The sequence below is a fragment of the Poecilia formosa genome, unplaced genomic scaffold (assembly GCF_000485575.1).
Source record: "Poecilia formosa unplaced genomic scaffold, Poecilia_formosa-5.1.2 Scaffold261, whole genome shotgun sequence".
Classification (NCBI taxonomy): Eukaryota; Metazoa; Chordata; class Actinopteri; order Cyprinodontiformes; family Poeciliidae; genus Poecilia; species Poecilia formosa.
This window is the reverse complement of record NW_006800200.1, coordinates 895,513-912,758: the sequence shown is the minus strand read 5'-3', so window position 1 is coordinate 912,758 and position 17,246 is coordinate 895,513. Positions and strand designations below refer to the sequence as shown.

General features: G+C 39.4%; 1 protein-coding gene across 1 annotated transcript; it reads right to left on the bottom strand.

Moving 5' to 3' along the window:
• Positions 1 to 2,978: 2,978 nt before the first annotated feature.
• Positions 2,979 to 15,505, bottom strand: sltm (SAFB-like, transcription modulator). Its single transcript, XM_007570469.2, has 20 exons — positions 15,339 to 15,505; positions 14,367 to 14,454; positions 14,205 to 14,260; positions 12,774 to 12,801; positions 11,028 to 11,586; positions 10,371 to 10,414; positions 10,190 to 10,284; positions 9,435 to 9,584; positions 9,235 to 9,344; positions 8,999 to 9,138; positions 8,828 to 8,925; positions 8,684 to 8,740; positions 8,438 to 8,583; positions 8,155 to 8,335; positions 7,402 to 7,526; positions 6,934 to 7,104; positions 5,688 to 5,969; positions 5,515 to 5,608; positions 4,134 to 4,282; positions 2,979 to 4,045 (listed from the first exon to the last, which is right to left on the bottom strand). The coding sequence occupies exons 1-20, from the start codon at positions 15,471 to 15,473 to the stop codon at positions 3,937 to 3,939; spliced, it is 2,817 nt and encodes a 938-aa protein (XP_007570531.1). The 5' UTR covers positions 15,474 to 15,505; the 3' UTR covers positions 2,979 to 3,936.
• Positions 15,506 to 17,246: the final 1,741 nt, after the last annotated feature.

The window sequence follows — 17,246 nt, the reverse complement described above, 5'->3', positions numbered from 1 at the left end:
GTTACTGTAGCAGAGGAAGCTGTTCATTCATTTGGCATGAGATGCATCCAGAGTGCTGCAACAATCTAATAGAGATTATTTTTTTCTTTTCCTTTCTTTGATGCAATATCAGACTCCCAGAGTTAACTTTGTGAAGCATGTGTAAGTGGGGAATGAAATGTTAGGCACAAGGATATTTTATTATTTACCACCATTAACTCCGCTGTCTGGTCTGTTACGTTTGAGTGTCACATGAACAAGCAAAACGACTGTGTTTGAAAATATGGGAGGTTACTCATTGTTGTCAATTTCATTGATCATTATTTACTTAAATGACCAAATAATGTATGTAGCCTTTCACATTACAGTCACATATTGTATATGGTGATGTGTGTATATATATATAAATATATATAACAAAATGCCTTATAGACGAGGGACATTCAACCTGATTAGAAGTTACCTGGATAATAAAAAAAATAAGATCATCAAGTGGTTTGTTGTCATCATGTCCAAGAAGACCTTCATTTATTTATGGCTCTTTTGAAAACGTGAAGCGTAATCTCTCGTCTTTTCCCACAGGATGATGGAACCAAACCAAGACAAGTGACATTTGCACTGTTTCCTAGTAGATCTCCATATTACAGTTTGAACGTGACAGATCTACTGGCTGGTAACTGAACCAGATCTACTGGCTGGTAACTGAACCTAAATGTCCTTGGATTGTTTCCAGGAACAGACTTTTCATCTGACGACGGTGTAAATGTCAGGCTGCTCAGATGACTGCAAATGTCAGAAGAATTTACATGAGGCACTACGGGCTCTGATGTATGTTCTCACAGATACGTCAACCTCAGAGTTCGCTTGAAACCTGGACAAATATATTATGAAACCCTGGGAGAACTTAAGATGATGTAAATTTACTACACATTTATTTTAGGAAATTAATTATTAAATGTTAGTTACAAAACAAGAAACTCAAAAAAATAAAAAATGCACACTGACAAATTTCAAGTTTATTTTGATAAAACACCAAAATAACTTTTCTAAAAATGATATTAATTTACTTCAAATTCAACTCAAAAATACTTTTTTTTTTATCTCAAAGTGAAATCAAATACCTAATTTATAAAGAATTGAGTTTTGTTAAAAGGTCTTGTGGGCTCACTTTGTTAAAGATATTACTGTATTTTCCACACTATAAGGCGCACCTAAAAACCTTCAATTTCCTCAAAAGCTGACAGTGCGCCTTATAATCCGGTGCGCCTTATATATGGACCAATATTGAGCCACAACAGGTCTAGCAACTACGGTAAGCAGCCGCCGACTTCATTTTCGCCCGTAGAAGAAGAAGCGCGCGGTGCATGCTGGGATAGTTGTCAGAACGCTTGTTTGTTAATAAAGTTTGACTGACCTATCTACCTACCGACCTGATAATCAGGTCGTCTGCAGGTCATTTAGCACCACGTTCTCCACCAACATGCTGTGCTTGAACGGAGAAAGGTGACCATCGTCTGGCCACGCCCCGGCCCAGTCGCGGAAGGCTCTCCTCGCCGACCGGAGTCGGACTGTTTTGTTGATATTCCCTTTAGTCCAGCTCCATCTAGTGGATGCATAATGTAACTCCAGCCTCTACTGTAGCGTCTATTCTATGCGCCTTATAATGCGGTGCGCCTTATATATGAAAAAAGTTTTAAAATAGGCCATTCATTGAAGGTGCGCCTTATATTGCGGAAAATATGGTAAACACAGAATGTTTTCGCCGTCATGGGGAGATTTGACGGCATCCACAGAGGTTAATCCACATAAGCTAAATGAGCCAGAAATTTAGAGTTCAGTCATTTTAATGGAGGATTTAGTAAAAGAATAATGTATGGTTAAAAACAAAGAAAAAAAAAAGGTGTAGAAGCAACCTTGAGATAATTGTGAAATGGTTTGGGGGAGATTTACAAGATGTGGATTGTGACTGGAGCCAAATTACATCATAGGTTTTGTTCCTGGCTAAAGGGGAAAGTGATGATGCTTTTGTCCAATAAATAGACTTTGGTTTACGATCCTCTTCAGGTTGTTTTTATCTTTGCTACTTGAGTACGTTTTTCTATCACACTTTTTCCTTCCACTAAACTTCCCATTAACATGCTTGGTTTATACACTTTGATCACAACTTTTTTGGTGGAGAGTCAATGACTGCTGGATTTAAAAAATCGTATTTTCTCAAGTAAAATGTAATTTGAAACGTCAGTGTAAGTTGTTCCATTTACTGAGCCACAATCATCTCAATCTAAATCTACAATTTAAAAGCTTCAAATATTTCACAGCGTTTTACATTCTGAACTGATTTACAGAAGAGATGCACCTAAATTTACCAGACAGACGTTTAGTAAAGCGTTCCCACTATAATTAACTCTGTCACATGTGACAGAATTGAAAAGAAGTTCTTAGTGCTGATTTTGTTGCCTACATATTAAAAAAAACATGATTCAGTGATGGCAAATATATTATGGTTTCAACCAAACTAAGATGATTAAAATCTAACCTCAAGAGTACAAAAACTGTCATTACACAAAGTTTAAATCTTACAGCTTTCTGTGCAAAATTAAGGACACCCTTGCTGCTTTAATAAGATAGAAAACATTGGTGCTGCCAATTAATTTACAACTTTCTCATTTAGTTTTGTGCAGTTTCTACTCACCAAGTGGCAGAAAACCAGACAAGACAGTTGCAGTTTCCATCTGAGCAGATTCAACCTAAACTAAAAGGTTGTGAAGATCTAAAGACAGCTGAATAATTGGTTTTATTTTATTAATAACTGTGTGCAATTTGTTATTTTGTGTAAATAATTTCAAAACCAGATTATTTTCATGTCATTATGCAAAGTTCAGGAACTAATGACATGAAAATAATCTGGTTTTGAAATTATGGTGGTCATTATGTCTCTTTAAACCCTGATCACACACAGAGCAGCACATTAACAGGTAAAAAGCCACTTCACTTATTAGTTTTGTTTACTAATCAAGGTTTAATAACCAATAACATCCGGTGTGTGGTTAAGGTTACAAGCATGACATCCAAGGTGGCGACTGGTGCAACTGAAAGGATAAAGCATTGAAATGACAAAAGCATTGAAATAGCAGGAATCCCTCCACATGGTGGCCTAGTCAAAGCAGTGCCCTCTGCACATTAGTGAGCAGTCTAGAGCTTTTTCAAGCTTCAGACTGATTTTATATTGTACCAAACTTTCCAGATTCAAACCTTCAATAGAGGAACTGTTTTGTTTACAGACAAGGTGGTAAAAAAAATAAAACGACAAACTCCACCGAGATGAAAACTGATACTCAAATTATATTTGTTAAATGTCCACAGTTGAATTACGATCGGAAACAGATTTCCTCTCGATGTTTCTTCTTAGCAAGACCTGAACACGATTCAGAGTCCTCAGCTTTACACAGCTTTATCTTGTTCAAGCAGATGGGTTCATCTTTACAAAATTTGACACCTTCATTAAAGTACAACTTCTAAACAAAATAAAAAAATATAAATAAAAGAAAGAAAAGAAAAGAGGACTGTCATCCATTTCAATGAAACATCCAGATCCATTGGCTAGTTTGGGTTCTATAATACACTGAAGTGAAACATTACACAGGAAACGGAGTAATGCTACGCTAATGGAAATATACAAACACTTGAGAGGAGTTTTTGTCGTAACTGGAAAACTTGTTACAAAGACGCTGGGGCTGTGCAGCAACTTCAGAAATATTAAAACGTGTGCACAGGGTTGTTTTGTGGCAACAGCAGAACTGAGGTCAACACCTCAGTTCAACACCTCCATCCATACAGATTAAAACAAAGGAATAAACCTCAAGGCTGCTAATGTTCCACCCAAAACAGTTACTTTAAAAATAAAGTGTTCAGGAAAATCTTCAAATATCCAACGCTTTAAAGTGTCTGAACTCGGTGTTAGAACGGCCGCGACGCTCCTTTGAAAGCCTTGAATCCGCCCACGGTGCCGCTGGAAATGGAGTTGTTGGTGATCTGTACGATCCGGCCCAGTCCTGACGAAGAGTGGCTGCAAAACGGACAACGCATCGGTCAGGACTGTGACAAAGACGCCCCTTTAGGACTTCGATCATCAGTGCTCCGTCTAATCTGTGTACCTGGAGGTAGCCATCATGCCGCCGCGGCCGTCTCCCATCCTGCGGTTGTCAGAAAACACCTGAGAGCCCGAGCCGCCGTGCCACTCCTTCCTCAGGCCCTGATCCCGGCTGTGACGCTCCACCACAACCTGGCGCCCCGAGCTGAACGGCTGCAACCACAGACGAGTCAGGAGTCACTCAGCGTGCGAAAGCAGGAGCAAAGTCCAAAGATTTTTCACAATTCAGGTTTAATCTTTTCATTTTAAATCAGCTGAATTAATCACGATAGAGAATTTTGTCGAGTAAAAGGACATAATGAAAAATGCACATTTGGAACGTCGTGATTTTTCCACAACCAGAAAGCATTTATTAGACTCGCAACAAGACTGGGCTTAAGATCTGTCACATTAACTAATATTGCTGGATGATAAATTGTCCCAAAGATTATTGGGATGATGTTAATGTTTTGAGGCCATTTTCAAGAAATATAATGGTAGTGGCATAATGCAGGTTCACCCTCTTAAAAAAACAATACATTTTGATTTCTAATGAACATTTAACACTCGAACTGGAAGACATTTAAAATATTGAAAATAAATAAAACATAAATAAAAAATAATTATGAAGTCTCTCTAAACAAAACTGGGGCTCATTAAGACCAAAGCAGCAGACTGAAGACTTTTTATCATCCAGTTTTTGGTAGAAATGGAGTAAAATGATAAATCATGCAACAAAAAAAAAATTGAGCTCGTTTCAATTTATCATGTGATTAATTGATTGCGACAGGCCTATGTAGACTAGATTTCAGTTCAATTACTTAAATGAAAGTCTAAGAAATGCGTTTAATTTTCTTTATTGTTTAAACCTTTTGCAGATTTGGGTTGGAAGTACTTTTTCTTTTTGCTTCTTTTACCTTGTTTGTTTTGAAAAAGTATTTGAGTGGCCTAGCCAAAGTTCTGGCTTTAATCTGATAGCGAATCAGATGAAGGAGCTATAGATTAGGGTGATGGCAAGCAGCTCCTCCAACCTCCAGCTCATAAAAATACCAGTGGAAAAATGACAGAGCTGCTAAGCAATTACAAAGAAGAATCTAACAAGCGGTTAATCTTTCACAAACTTCTTGTCTGAATGAAAATTTAAAGATTTAAAATCTGTAACTGTCTGCTGCCACTTCCACAGACGTACAAATTTTAAATTATGTGTTCACACTGAATAGGATAAGCTCATATTTAGTCCAACTAACTTTAAATTAAATTCACAGTTTTCAGATTTTCAATCTGCATCAGCATGAATCATTTCTATTTTTTTTAGGTTTTATTATACATATACAGGCTCAGTTCATTAACCACTTAGTGTTTTAATAATAATAAAAAAAAGAACTGAATTGCCTTTAGAAACTCACCTGCTCATTCATCCCCATGGGCTGGCCTCTGTTATTAAAGCCGCTTCTCCCAGCGTCTCTGCCAGGACGATCGTCACGCATGCGCATCGGCCCTCTGCATGAAGCACAGGTTTTATGACGCGCAGCTTCCAAAAGCTGCTGAATGAACTGCAGCTTCATTAACAGCTTCTTACCTCATATCCCCCTTGCTGGAATTCACTCCTCCATCATTCTTCCATCCTGCGCCACCGTCCCTTGGCGGGCGGTTGTGTGACATGGCAGGGATCGGAGGTCGTGCTCCCATGGGCGGCGGGCGCCGCTCGTCCCTGTCCCTCCGGTCCGTGTCGCCGCGTGGAGCCGGCTCGGGTCTGTGGACGGCGTCGTAGTTCTTGGGGTATCTATCGAAGCCGGAGCCCTCTCTGTGAGGAGCCGGCCGACTCTTCTTTGCCTCTGGTTCGCCCTCGAATCTGTTACGTCTTGGAAAAGAAACAGCAATATTAGATTCATCAGAATCTAACAAGCAAAAGACGAAGCAGGGAGAGGCGACAATTTACACTTTGGTTGGAGAGCAACATTAAAAGTGATGTAATACGTTTCCTTGAACTGGTTAAAACACGGCGATGGGCTTCACAAAACATGTTTGTTGCGTCTTTTGAACAGAATAATTCTTGGATAATGAGATTCTAGTTTGCTCAATTTGCCAATTTGGGGCTTCATTGCACTTTAAATCCAAATAAGCTTCTGCTTGCCACGCCCCCATCTCAGCGTTTGAACTCAGACATAAAAATGGCTGCAAACAAATCTTTGAAAAGCACAAGTGGAGCCTCCTGCACAAGCAACAAGAATGTAGCAAGTGATTCCTGGATGTTATGTCAACAAGAAAACACTTGCCTTTTCCAGCAGCCATTGTACAGCAGTAAAACCAGCAGTGAGACCAAACCTGCTGGAGCTCCTGGGGTTGCTCGGTAACGGTGCAGTGCCATCAAATGTAACTTATCAGGAGTTTTGATTTTTAGGGTCCAAACTAATTCTATTAACTGTAATAAGTCAAATAACTGAGTGCTTCTATTGAGCTTTAAGCATTACACTTAGCAGAAACTTTTACTGACATCTTCTTAGAGAGCTGATAAGGAATGATCATCAGGAATAGATACAAGAACATGATCAGTCTGATATACACTTCTTATCCAGAAAAGACTTTAGTTTAACCATTCAAAAATAGTAAATTTAGTGTTTCAGGTCATTTAGTCCACGTACAGCTACTTTCGCATGTTGACTGGAGATTTAGTTTGAAGGAATATGAACTTCCAGCAGGACATGCACAGATTTGCTCATTATGGAAACAATTCCTCAGACTCATAACCGCATGGGCCTGAGAACAAAGTCACAGCTTCACTCCAAAAACTGCTGGAGAACATATACAACATGTCTGACACATACCTGTCAAACGTGTTGGGCTGCTGGCCAGCGTCTGGAAAACGGCCCCTCTCCCGAGGATTTGTGTTGGGGAAGCGGTTCTGCTGCCGGTTGTAATTGGATCCCTGGTTCAGACGGACCTCTGACTCGGGATGCATTTTTTTGTTGCCATTCCAGTAGGGATCTTCCCGCCGGCTGAAACAGGAAGCACAGATCAGGTATGTTAACTCAAGGAATGATTAGAGTTAAATCCATGAAGAAATTATGAATGATCTGGAAAGGTGTTGGTAGCAAAATATACAAAATATTAAATAAAATCTCATGAACGGCAATTTTGACAATTCTGCTCAGTTGTAATGTAACTTTGATTTGCAACATCTCGCCTTTCATCCAATCAGAGATCTGACTTGGTTTTTTTCCTAATCTTATGCATAGAACTCAATTTAAAACTCCAAACAAATTAAAAACGAGGGTGAACATAATGATAAATACCCGTGTTCCACCTCACGTCCCCTCTTCAGATTATTTCTCTTCTCTTGCTCAAAGCGGAGCTGCTCCTGCTGCCGCCGAAGCTCCTCTCGTTCACGCGCCATGCGCTCAGCTTCTTTGCGCCGCTCCTTTAAAATAAAAAGTAATTAAATTGGATTTAACTCAAACATGAACACAGTCTTCTGTAGCAAACTAATGCAAGTTCAAAAATGCCACTTCCTGATCGATCCTGATAGTTTGTTCTTCGGCACAGACAGAAAAAATTGTATTAAAGGATTATTTACGTTCATCCTCTTGTGTTAGTCATGTATTTAGCAAAGTGAGCTTCCTCTACATTTGTATCTTTTGTGCTTAAAACAGTGCAAATTCTTCCATCTAGGAAGGGAAGGATAATTTTTATGGTTTGTTCAAAGGTTTCTCAGTGTTTAGAAAAGTTTTTCTTTAAGAGGAACCCAGAAAGTTATTGGACCTAAAGTTTTAAAATCTTGAATCCCCTGCATGAATATCTGCTCATTTCTAATGTGTCCAGTGTTTGAGGTTTTTGAGTGAACTACAGGGGAAGATATGAAGCACTCCATGCAGTTCAACAGCAGCAAATATGCTGAAAAGAAAAAGAGCCAAAGTGAAACGGTGTGTCCAAATCTCAACCACTCAGAGTGTGAAACCCCGTTGTCCCTTCAATCTATTGTTAAACAGATTGAAGGTAGTTTGAGCCCTGAAGCCCAAACTTGGCGAAATGGTTCGTGCTCCTTTTACCTGCTCGATGCGAATCCTCTCCCTCTCCAGCCTCTCTCTCTCCAGTCGCTCCCGTTCCAGTTTCTGTCTCTCCATTTCCAGTCTCTGGCGCTCCCGGAGCAGAATCTCCCGTTCTTCTCGCTCGCGCATCAGACGGACTCGCTCACGTTCCCGCCGTTCTTGCTCTGCAATTTCACGCCGCCTGCACAGTAGGAAAAGTACGTTTTAATCTCAGTGTTCGGCTTTTTATTTTTAAATTAAAGCCATTTGTTATAAATGCGAGTCGTTCGATGCTTGAAGATACCTGCGCAGCTCTGCGGCTCTGTGGAAGCGCTCCATTTGCTCACGCATCCGCTGCTCTTTCTGCTCCTTGAACTTGTCAAACGGCAGAATGACCATTTCTCCCCCTTTGTTGTGAAAGGATTGACGCTTCTCCCTCAGCAATTGTACCTGAGGAGAGAATTATTTAAATGTGAAGATTCAATCTTGGGGGGGCGGGGGGAAGCTTGTTAAATGTCATTTTTAGTGTTTATGAAGAGTAAGGTTTAACCTCTTCAGGGGGGATCAGCCACTTGGGACGCCTGTCAAAGTTGGGGTTCATAAATGGCTGAAAAAAAAAACAAAAAAACATTTTCACTTAATTTCCTCTTTATAAAGATAATACAACACATTAAAAACTCAAATCAAACCTTACTTTGTTAAAATATCTTCCAGTTCTAAAAGGTCTTTTTTCAAAGTCCCCGTCTCCTTTAGGATCATCTTCATCTGTCGACTTCGCAGGGCTCTTGGTTTCTGAAAGAAAACGAGCAATTAGCCAAAGCAGAGAATTGCTGATAAACTAAAACCCTCTCTGCTGAAAACTCACCGCCACGCTTTCGGTCGTCTCTCTTTGAAGACTCTTGATCGGAGCTCGATGAGCCACTTTTTGAATCCTGTTTCTTGGACGCATCCTTGTCCGACAGCTTATCGGATTTCTTTTCTTCTTTTTTGTGAGTTAGCTCTGCTCTAAATGGTCATCGAAATTGTAAAAAAAAGGATCAACTAAATGTTAAAGCAGCAGTAAAAATCTTTTAAAAAGATAAACTCAAACTGATCGCTCACTTGTTCGCCAGTTTCGTTCCAGTGAAAGTGTTCTTGTTGGATTTGCTGGATCCTGCTTTGTCCTCCACTTCTTTCTTCGAGGGCTCCTTTTTGAACGGATCATTTTTAGCCTTTTAAAGATGAAAGAAAAAAGTTGAAAGTATGGATAAGATTTAACAAGGAAGCATTTGAGGAATTTTAATGTTTCCTGCCTCGCCTACCCTTTCAACATAAATCTGCTGTCCGTGAAGCTCTGTGCAGTCGAGGTGGGAGATGCAGCGCGTCACTTCGGTACCGGAAGACATCGTCACCAAGCCGTAACATTTTGAACCAGGACTGCGAGCGTTTGTAACCACCTTAGCACTCAGAACCTGTAGAGAACATTTTTAGGAACCTTTAGAGAACATGCCTGCATTTCTTTAAGAAATTTCTTTCTTAAAGCGGGTTGCTTAAAGTCTCCTGGCATCTCAAACAGTCGCAGAATACCATCACCTAGGACTGAAGTGATTAATCTGTTATTGAAATAATCGTCTAATTTGCTAATCGATTAATAGCTAACTGGAGTATGACTACTCAAAAAAGGCCATTTGTCAGGGGGAAAAACAACAACATCCAGGGCAGTAATTAAGCAAAAACTGTACAGAGTAAATGCACATTTTGCATTTAAAATAAAGAAACCTTTGTCTTTAAATAAGTTTCAGTTAAAACTCCTCAAGTTTCAAGTTTTAGCTTCACCTGGTTCAAATTCGCTAAAGGAAGGCTGTGGTGTTGCATTTTAGGCAATAAAATGTTTCTTATTCAAAAAAGTAACAAAAATATTCATTTATTTGCATCTTTTAATATTTTTCTAACATTGTATAAAAAGGTCTAAGTGGTTAAATGTAAAATCTGTAGAATGTGTCCATTTTTTTAAAATCATCAGAATAAATCAAATAATCGATTACTAAAATAATTGTTAGTTGCAGCCTCATGTTACCTTCCCATATTTGCCAAACAGGTTCTTTAAATCAGCTGCTTTGGTGTTTGAAGAAAGGCCGCTCACCCACACGTTGCGAGACGAGCTGCTGATGCCTGTAGAGATTTTTAAAACACATTTTCAGTATTAATGGCGAAGACTAATGCCAAAAAGTTGGATATTGAATATTTAAGCGCTGTACCCTTTTCATCCTTTGCTGCTTTTCCATCTCTGTCTCTTGAGGAGCTAGAAAAATGAATGTTACAAAACCAAACAGGAAATGAGTGAAGGCAAATACAGTCATGACAAGGGGGAAAATACAAAAAGCATCCATCTAGTGGATTAAACGGCATCTTTTCAACGGTTGAGGAAGGAAAAAGAAAAAACAAAAAAAAATTATATCCTTTAGGCAAGACGTGGATCTGAGCCATTGTCTGAAAAGCTTCATGGTTTGTCCAGTGGCGTGACGGGTCAGGTGGTTAGCCAATTTTTAATCCCTGGGCCAATGAAATCTTCAGAGGTCTGGTCAACGTCAGCGAATCATTGGACCAAAAAAAAAAAAGTTTTTTAAATCATCATGGAGGCTAATGCCGTTTTTACACTGCCTTGTGTAAAAACTGCAAAAGGTTTTAAAAACTTCTCGAAAGGTCAAAGTAACAAAGTAAGAGTTGTTTTCTTGTCTCCGGGTTAATTTGACATACGTTAACCAACTTCAGAGAAATAAAGCAAAGCAGCAAACTGCAGGGTAAGGAACATCAGTGGCAAAAAATGAAAATCATCTTGAGGCTACCCACAATGCTGCGCTCTTAGTGAGGTGGACTTGGTAGTAGAATCAAAGAACTGACATAGAAAGACAAACCTCTTTGCTTGACCTGAGGCCCCAGTGGCAGACGGGCCTTTCTTCCCAGAATCCTTTTCTTTGTCTTCGGTTTCAGCCTTCATCACTGCGTCTTTATTCGTGGGCTCGTCTTCTTTCGTACCATCTTCCTCCATGTCTTCATCCTTCATGTCATCATCTTGGCCCGTCTCGGCACAAGTCTCAGTGCCCTTCTCTGCCTCTGGATCTGGAAGTTTCACATGTTTACCTGTTTCCAGGAGGTCGTCGCCATCAACATCCAGGGTGATGGCGTCTTCGTTTTGGATTGAGACGGACAGGTGATCGTCCTCCGCTTCTCTAGAGGAGCTCAAGGTTTCAGCGTCCCTCTCAGCCTCTTCTGTCTCGGCCTCTGCTTCCGGTTCTGGGTCTGCGTCTGCATCTGCATCCTCGTCCACCTCTGCATCTACCTCTGGGTCGGGCTCTGAGTCAGCGTCAGCCGCCACGGTTTCAGACTCTGGCTCAGGCTCAGAGTGAGCGAGGCTGTCCTCACACGGTGGAGGCTTTGAATTTTCGCGACTACCATCATCGGTATCAGTTACATCTGAGGGATTTAACAAGGATAAACATGGCAAACAGACATCTTAACATTGACATGTCGCATGTTACTTGACCTACAAAAGTAGAATATAAAGCACATTCAGTGTTAAAGGTCATCGAGGGCGCAGATACCACAGGAAGACAACACACACAATCTTCACTGAAAACATGGGATGAGTTGAGGCTCGTTTCTTGGCACAACTTCGACTGCAGTCATCTTTCGCGGTGGAGGTGTTGCTGTTCGCCAGGTGAAAACAATTATACCAAGTCCATATATGGAGTTAGGACATCTTTTTTTCTTTTTTTTTTTTCCCTCCAATATGCATCAGAGTTCAGACTGTAAAAGCTCATGGAGGGTTTAAGTGCTCATCCAATATTTCTTCAGTTGTGAAGAAAAGTGTCCCATCAACAGAAATGCTTTATCACCAAGCGAAGCTTGCAGCAAAGGTGTCCAGTCACCAGTCCAGAAAAGGCGTGTCCTTTGAGTGGAGCAGTCCATCCATTCCAGTCTCAGTTAAAAATGAATGTGGTCCAGGGTCTCTTCCTGTACGCAGCAAAGTGGGACGTCCGTCCGCTGATAGAAAACGTCCTCCATGCGGTGCTGCCTTTAGACACAAGGCCGTGGCGTCATTATAAGGGGCTTCAATGAATGCAGCAGTCCTTGACTTTAGCTGATCCAAGCTCATTCATTCAATTCCAGTTCCCCCTTGATCAAACCTGTAAAATGGTGCCTGACTCCAGTGGACAAAACGCAGATTCATTCACATGTTTTACCAGTACATTTATCACAGGTCTATCCAATCACGTCAGTCACTGCTAGGAGCGTTGCGATCTTGAAATGGCTTGCTTACGAAGCGTCGATCTTCATAAAAAGTTGGACTCCGGAGACAACTGAGCTTCTTATCGCAGCAGCAAATAATCAACTGGATGCATAAAGATTAAGGCAACCCAGACCTGAGGATACACTGCATCTCCAGTGTATCCTGGAGATGCAGGTAAGGAAACCAGACAATTGGTTCTTCAAAGTTATCTAAAGTAGTCCATGATTACTGTGGATAGCGCAGCACTGGAAAACGCATTTAACACCATCTGATGAAACTTAGCAAGAGGCTTTATCATCACAGGAGTTTGCAGTTTAAAAAAAAGAGAGAAAAGAAATTAACATGAAACGTTAACTGGCAGCATACATACCCTTTTCTGATTCATACTCTTCAACTTCCTAGAAAAAAAACCAAACAAGAATAGTCAGTGTAAGAGTCATCACTATTCTATTGTGGTATTTCTTTTACATCACCATTAAGAAAAAAAATCTGAAAAAAGCTTGCCATTTGTTATCGTCATCTGAAAAAAAAAAAGGTTCTGAAGAAATACCATTAATTTTCAGCACACATTAACTCTGTAGTTTATTTGGCATCATGTCAGCTGGGACAGTCTAGATTACAAATGGGCTGCTGTATTTACACGCTGAATTTTTTCCCTCTCAGCCAGCGGAGTGATTACAGGAATGAAGGGGAGCTAATCAAGCTCAATTTGGGGAGTCAGGGAGTTTTCTCTGCTGCCTACACAGAGGCAGGAATACAGCACAGTACACCACAGCCACGTCAAACAAAATGTTTGTGCAAAGTATGCGTGCTGTTCATTTTGACCTTTCGTTTTATAATTTAGCAGTTCTGGTCCAAAGGACCCGGCTGCTACAAAATGTTTAGTGCCACCGATGCATCCTCTCCTGTCCGCCTTGGGGACATTTTGTATGAACTTTAAAAGCTGATGATTAAATTGCAATCATCTCTAATCTATTCTAATCTTTCTCAGCTGGTGGGTCACGGTGTTCTTGTCCAGGTCTAAAAAAAATTGTCAAGGGAACAAAAACAAAAAACCACAACAACTAAAAACATATAAATAAATGGAGCTGATAATGTCCTGTAATCCAACTTCAACTCATCATTTTACATGTGTTAATTAGGAGTGGTGAAACGCAGGTACCACACAGGTTGTATCAGATATTACTTCCCTTTTTAAACAAAGGGGTGCCCAAGTTACGTTGCCAAGCAACAGAGTCAGCTGGTGGCACCATTATGTGACCGCAAGCTGAAACTGAGGATGCAAGTCTCTCCCAGTTCTGGTGCTGAGCGGGAATCCTTTCCCTACTACCGTGCAACACTGTTTCTGAATGCGTCTTCTCTGCTCTAGTTTATCTGGAGAAAACAGAGACTGGACATCTGACATTACTCCAGAGTGACTGTCTGCTCCAACTCCTGACTCCTGTTCAGTTCTTCCATTAACTCCTTCATATTCACGTTTTTGACGTGAGGGTTTCTCCCACGTAGGAACTTAATGCTTCTTTAGATTTTTGAAGAACAATATTTTCAAAGTACTTCAGATACTGAGAGGTAGCCTTAAATTTATATCCCCGAATACTTTTAAACTGTACTTAAAAAATATTCCAATTGTGGATAAAATCTTGTTTTTCTCTGCAGTCTATTGTTGATTCCACAAAGCTACATAACAGTTTTTAAAAATATATATATATTTTCCAACTTTTATATTTTGTTTGAAAACAGCATCATTGCCTTTTACAACAGTTATTATATCAACATTATGATTAATGCATGCTACACTCACCTTGGAAGACACGTCTTCTTCCACGGTATTTTCCAAATCAGAATCCGATTTCTTCCCTGAAAGATTAAGTACATTCATGTACTACGGAGTCAGTATATGAAACTAAATAAGCACCATTCACGTTCACTTGAAACAATAAAATAATGAGCTGACCAGCATTACCTCTAGATTTCCCACTTAACCTCGAGGATGAATCGGTCGACTGAGGAGTTGGAATGTATTCTGGGTCACCGCCTTCATCTTCAATAGCCTTAAAAAGATGTTTTTACAGATTAAAAAAAAGAATCCAACCATCAACTAACTACTTACACATGTGAGATTATTAAAAATACAACCCAAAATATTGGTATATTTCAAATATATTACAACCATAAAGTTGAACACAAATATGAGAAATTAACCACAAATCCCTCCACCCCTCATCTATACCATTGTTTGTGCAAAAGGCAGAGTAAACACTGGATGTGTTACTGGTCCTTCACTAAACAACAAAGACGAACTGGACAAAAAAAGATACTGGATGGCAATTTAGAGAAACCAGTTAAACTATTAAGAATCCATATATTTATTTTTGACTGTAGGAGAAAGTCAGAGTGACTCCACAAATGCAGGGAGAGGGCATGCAAACTCCATCCAAAAAGATTCAGGCCGGGATTTGGATCCAGGACATGCGAGGCTGAATTTCAGTAGCTGAGGCTAATCACGTGTAATTTGCAACACTCGTTCATTCCCCTTTTATTTCAAATAAAAAAAATGCAGATTTTTTTTTTTAAGTACGATTAGTATTTTTCCTCAAACGTTGATTTTCCGTTTGGCACCAATTTATGGCGAGTTTTCAATTTCCATTTTTAGGGTTACATCAATTCAATGCGATAGCCGTTGAAGATTGAACCGAACATATTTACTATTTACCTGTGAATTTACCAAACAAGACTGCGTATACGTTTACATATGGGGAATACAAGAACCGAAACCTAACGGTTAAACCGTATGAGTGGCAATCTATTGATCTGGACAAAAGTAGAGCGGCTGGAAAGACCGTCACAACATTAGCTAGGATTAGCACTAGCCTCTCTGCATCGCACACAGAACTCATTCAATAGTCGTGCTACAACAACGGATTCGTTCACTTACTTGCTTAAGCCTTGAAAGCAAAACACTTTTTACGCCAAACGTGTCCAAGCCCCTTCTTTTGAGCTCCGATTTGAGATCGACAACCCTTAATTCGGATATTTTCTTTGAATCCGTTGAAATGGCACCCGACGCCATTTTACCTCTAGATTAGCGAGACGGTTTCTTCCTCGCGGTCTTTGGTCAAATGCCGCAGCGCCGCCTACTGTCAGTGCACCGACTGAGCTACTGTAATATATTCGAGAAAAATTACTTTTCTGGAATGTTACAAAGACTGAACACACTGTTGCAAAAAATAATCCTTCATAAGAACAAAATAACACTTTTTTACTGTATTGTTTGGCAGTTTAACATACAAATAAGCAGTTATTCAGGACTTTAAAAACACAAAAGAATAAGAACACACAGTTAAATGATCATTAGATCCCAAACACTGAGACGAAATATATCCATAACATTATAAAGCTGCTCAGCAAACCTATGACGTTTTTGTGCGACTCTAGTGCTAAAAGTGCTGGAAATATAAAGTGAGACCTTAAAAAGTAGATTAAATCACACTGGGATTTATGTGTATTAAACTCCACATAAACAGGCTCCAGATAAGATGTGAACAGTGAATAAAGGCGCTTTGTGGTGAACATGGTGTATTTACATCATTGTGCAAGGATTATAATTAGCCCTCACATTACATGTACCAGTCATATATTTATTTCTGGATATCTTTTATGTTAAACAGCTATTTCATGAATATAATTTGTAAAGATGACTTTACAAAAAATAACTCATAACTCCAGTAATTCAAAAGGACGGCTGGATATGGTGAAGTACAAATGAGGTTTTATTTATTTTTTTTTAATTATGATTTTACCTAACAGTAGCAGATTTCAAGGAAACTTATTGCATTAAGTTCATTCAAATGTATTTTAATAAAATATAATAATAATAAACTAATATAACCATTGTTTGCTCTGATGTGAACAGGAATCAAAAGACTGGACCCTGAAAATGATATTAATCAACCTTTATATTCTTACTGTGGATGTTAATGCACATTACATTTACTTAACTGAAAAACAACTCTTGAGAAAATATAGACCTTAATGGATTTGGTGTTGGCCTCAGTTATATTCTCTGTTGTGCTTTGCTGAAGCAGGAGATTATCAACAGCTCAGAGGAAACAACAAGATAAGCTGATCAGGAAGGCCAGCTCTGTCCCCTTGACCCAGTGCCAGTGGTGGGAAACAGGAGAACTGCAGCCAGACTGATATGTCTGCTGGACAGTGTTTCTCCCCCATGCAACAGCCGTGGAGAGCTCCTTTAGTGAAGCTCATACAAGCGGATGCATCCAAAATGCACAGAGGTCTGTTATGAGGAGCACTGCTCCAACCCTAATAAACAAGCTATAACAGATCCTATTAGTTCTGTTTTTTTATTTTATTTGTAGAAGCACATTTAGTGGGCAAAGACATACACATTTTGCTGTGCTCCTGTACTCATTATGCAACATAAATCTGTGTACTCTGGGAGGTAATGTACAACATGTAATTTACTCTCAGAGTTCAGGGTATATCTTTCCTTTTATTGCAAAAGTTTTGTGTTTTCAAATGAGTGGAGCTTAGTTTGTTTGATTTTCCTTTTCACTTTGATAGTTTCTCTATTGATGGACAAAAATCAGTCCTGATTTAGGCACTGTAAATCCTAAAAGATTCTCTCAAGGCATTTGGCTTGGATATCAGCAACTGTTACAGTGGAAAGCTGTGAATTTGCCTTTTTTTTAGATCACGTTTTAAATGTTACTGTAGTTTTGTAAAGAACAATTATCCTCTGTGGTATTTTCTTTTGTTATATATTAACAATGAGATATTAGTAATAACTACTATCTCAAATAATAATTTAAAATTACTTATGTGG

Bases quoted from the DNA above. Each gene is read 5' to 3' on its own strand.
- sltm (XM_007570469.2), bottom strand. From the start codon at position 15,473: ATGGCGTCGGGTGCCATTTCAACGGATTCAAAGAAAATATCCGAATTA. The intron at 9,585-10,189 runs GTAACATGAGGC...TGTTCTCTACAG, and splicing joins TGTTTGGCAAATATGGGAAG to GTTCTGAGTGCTAAGGTGGT. The intron at 8,741-8,827 runs GTAAGGTTTGAT...TTTTTTTTTCAG, and splicing joins CTGGAAGATATTTTAACAAA to CCATTTATGAACCCCAACTT.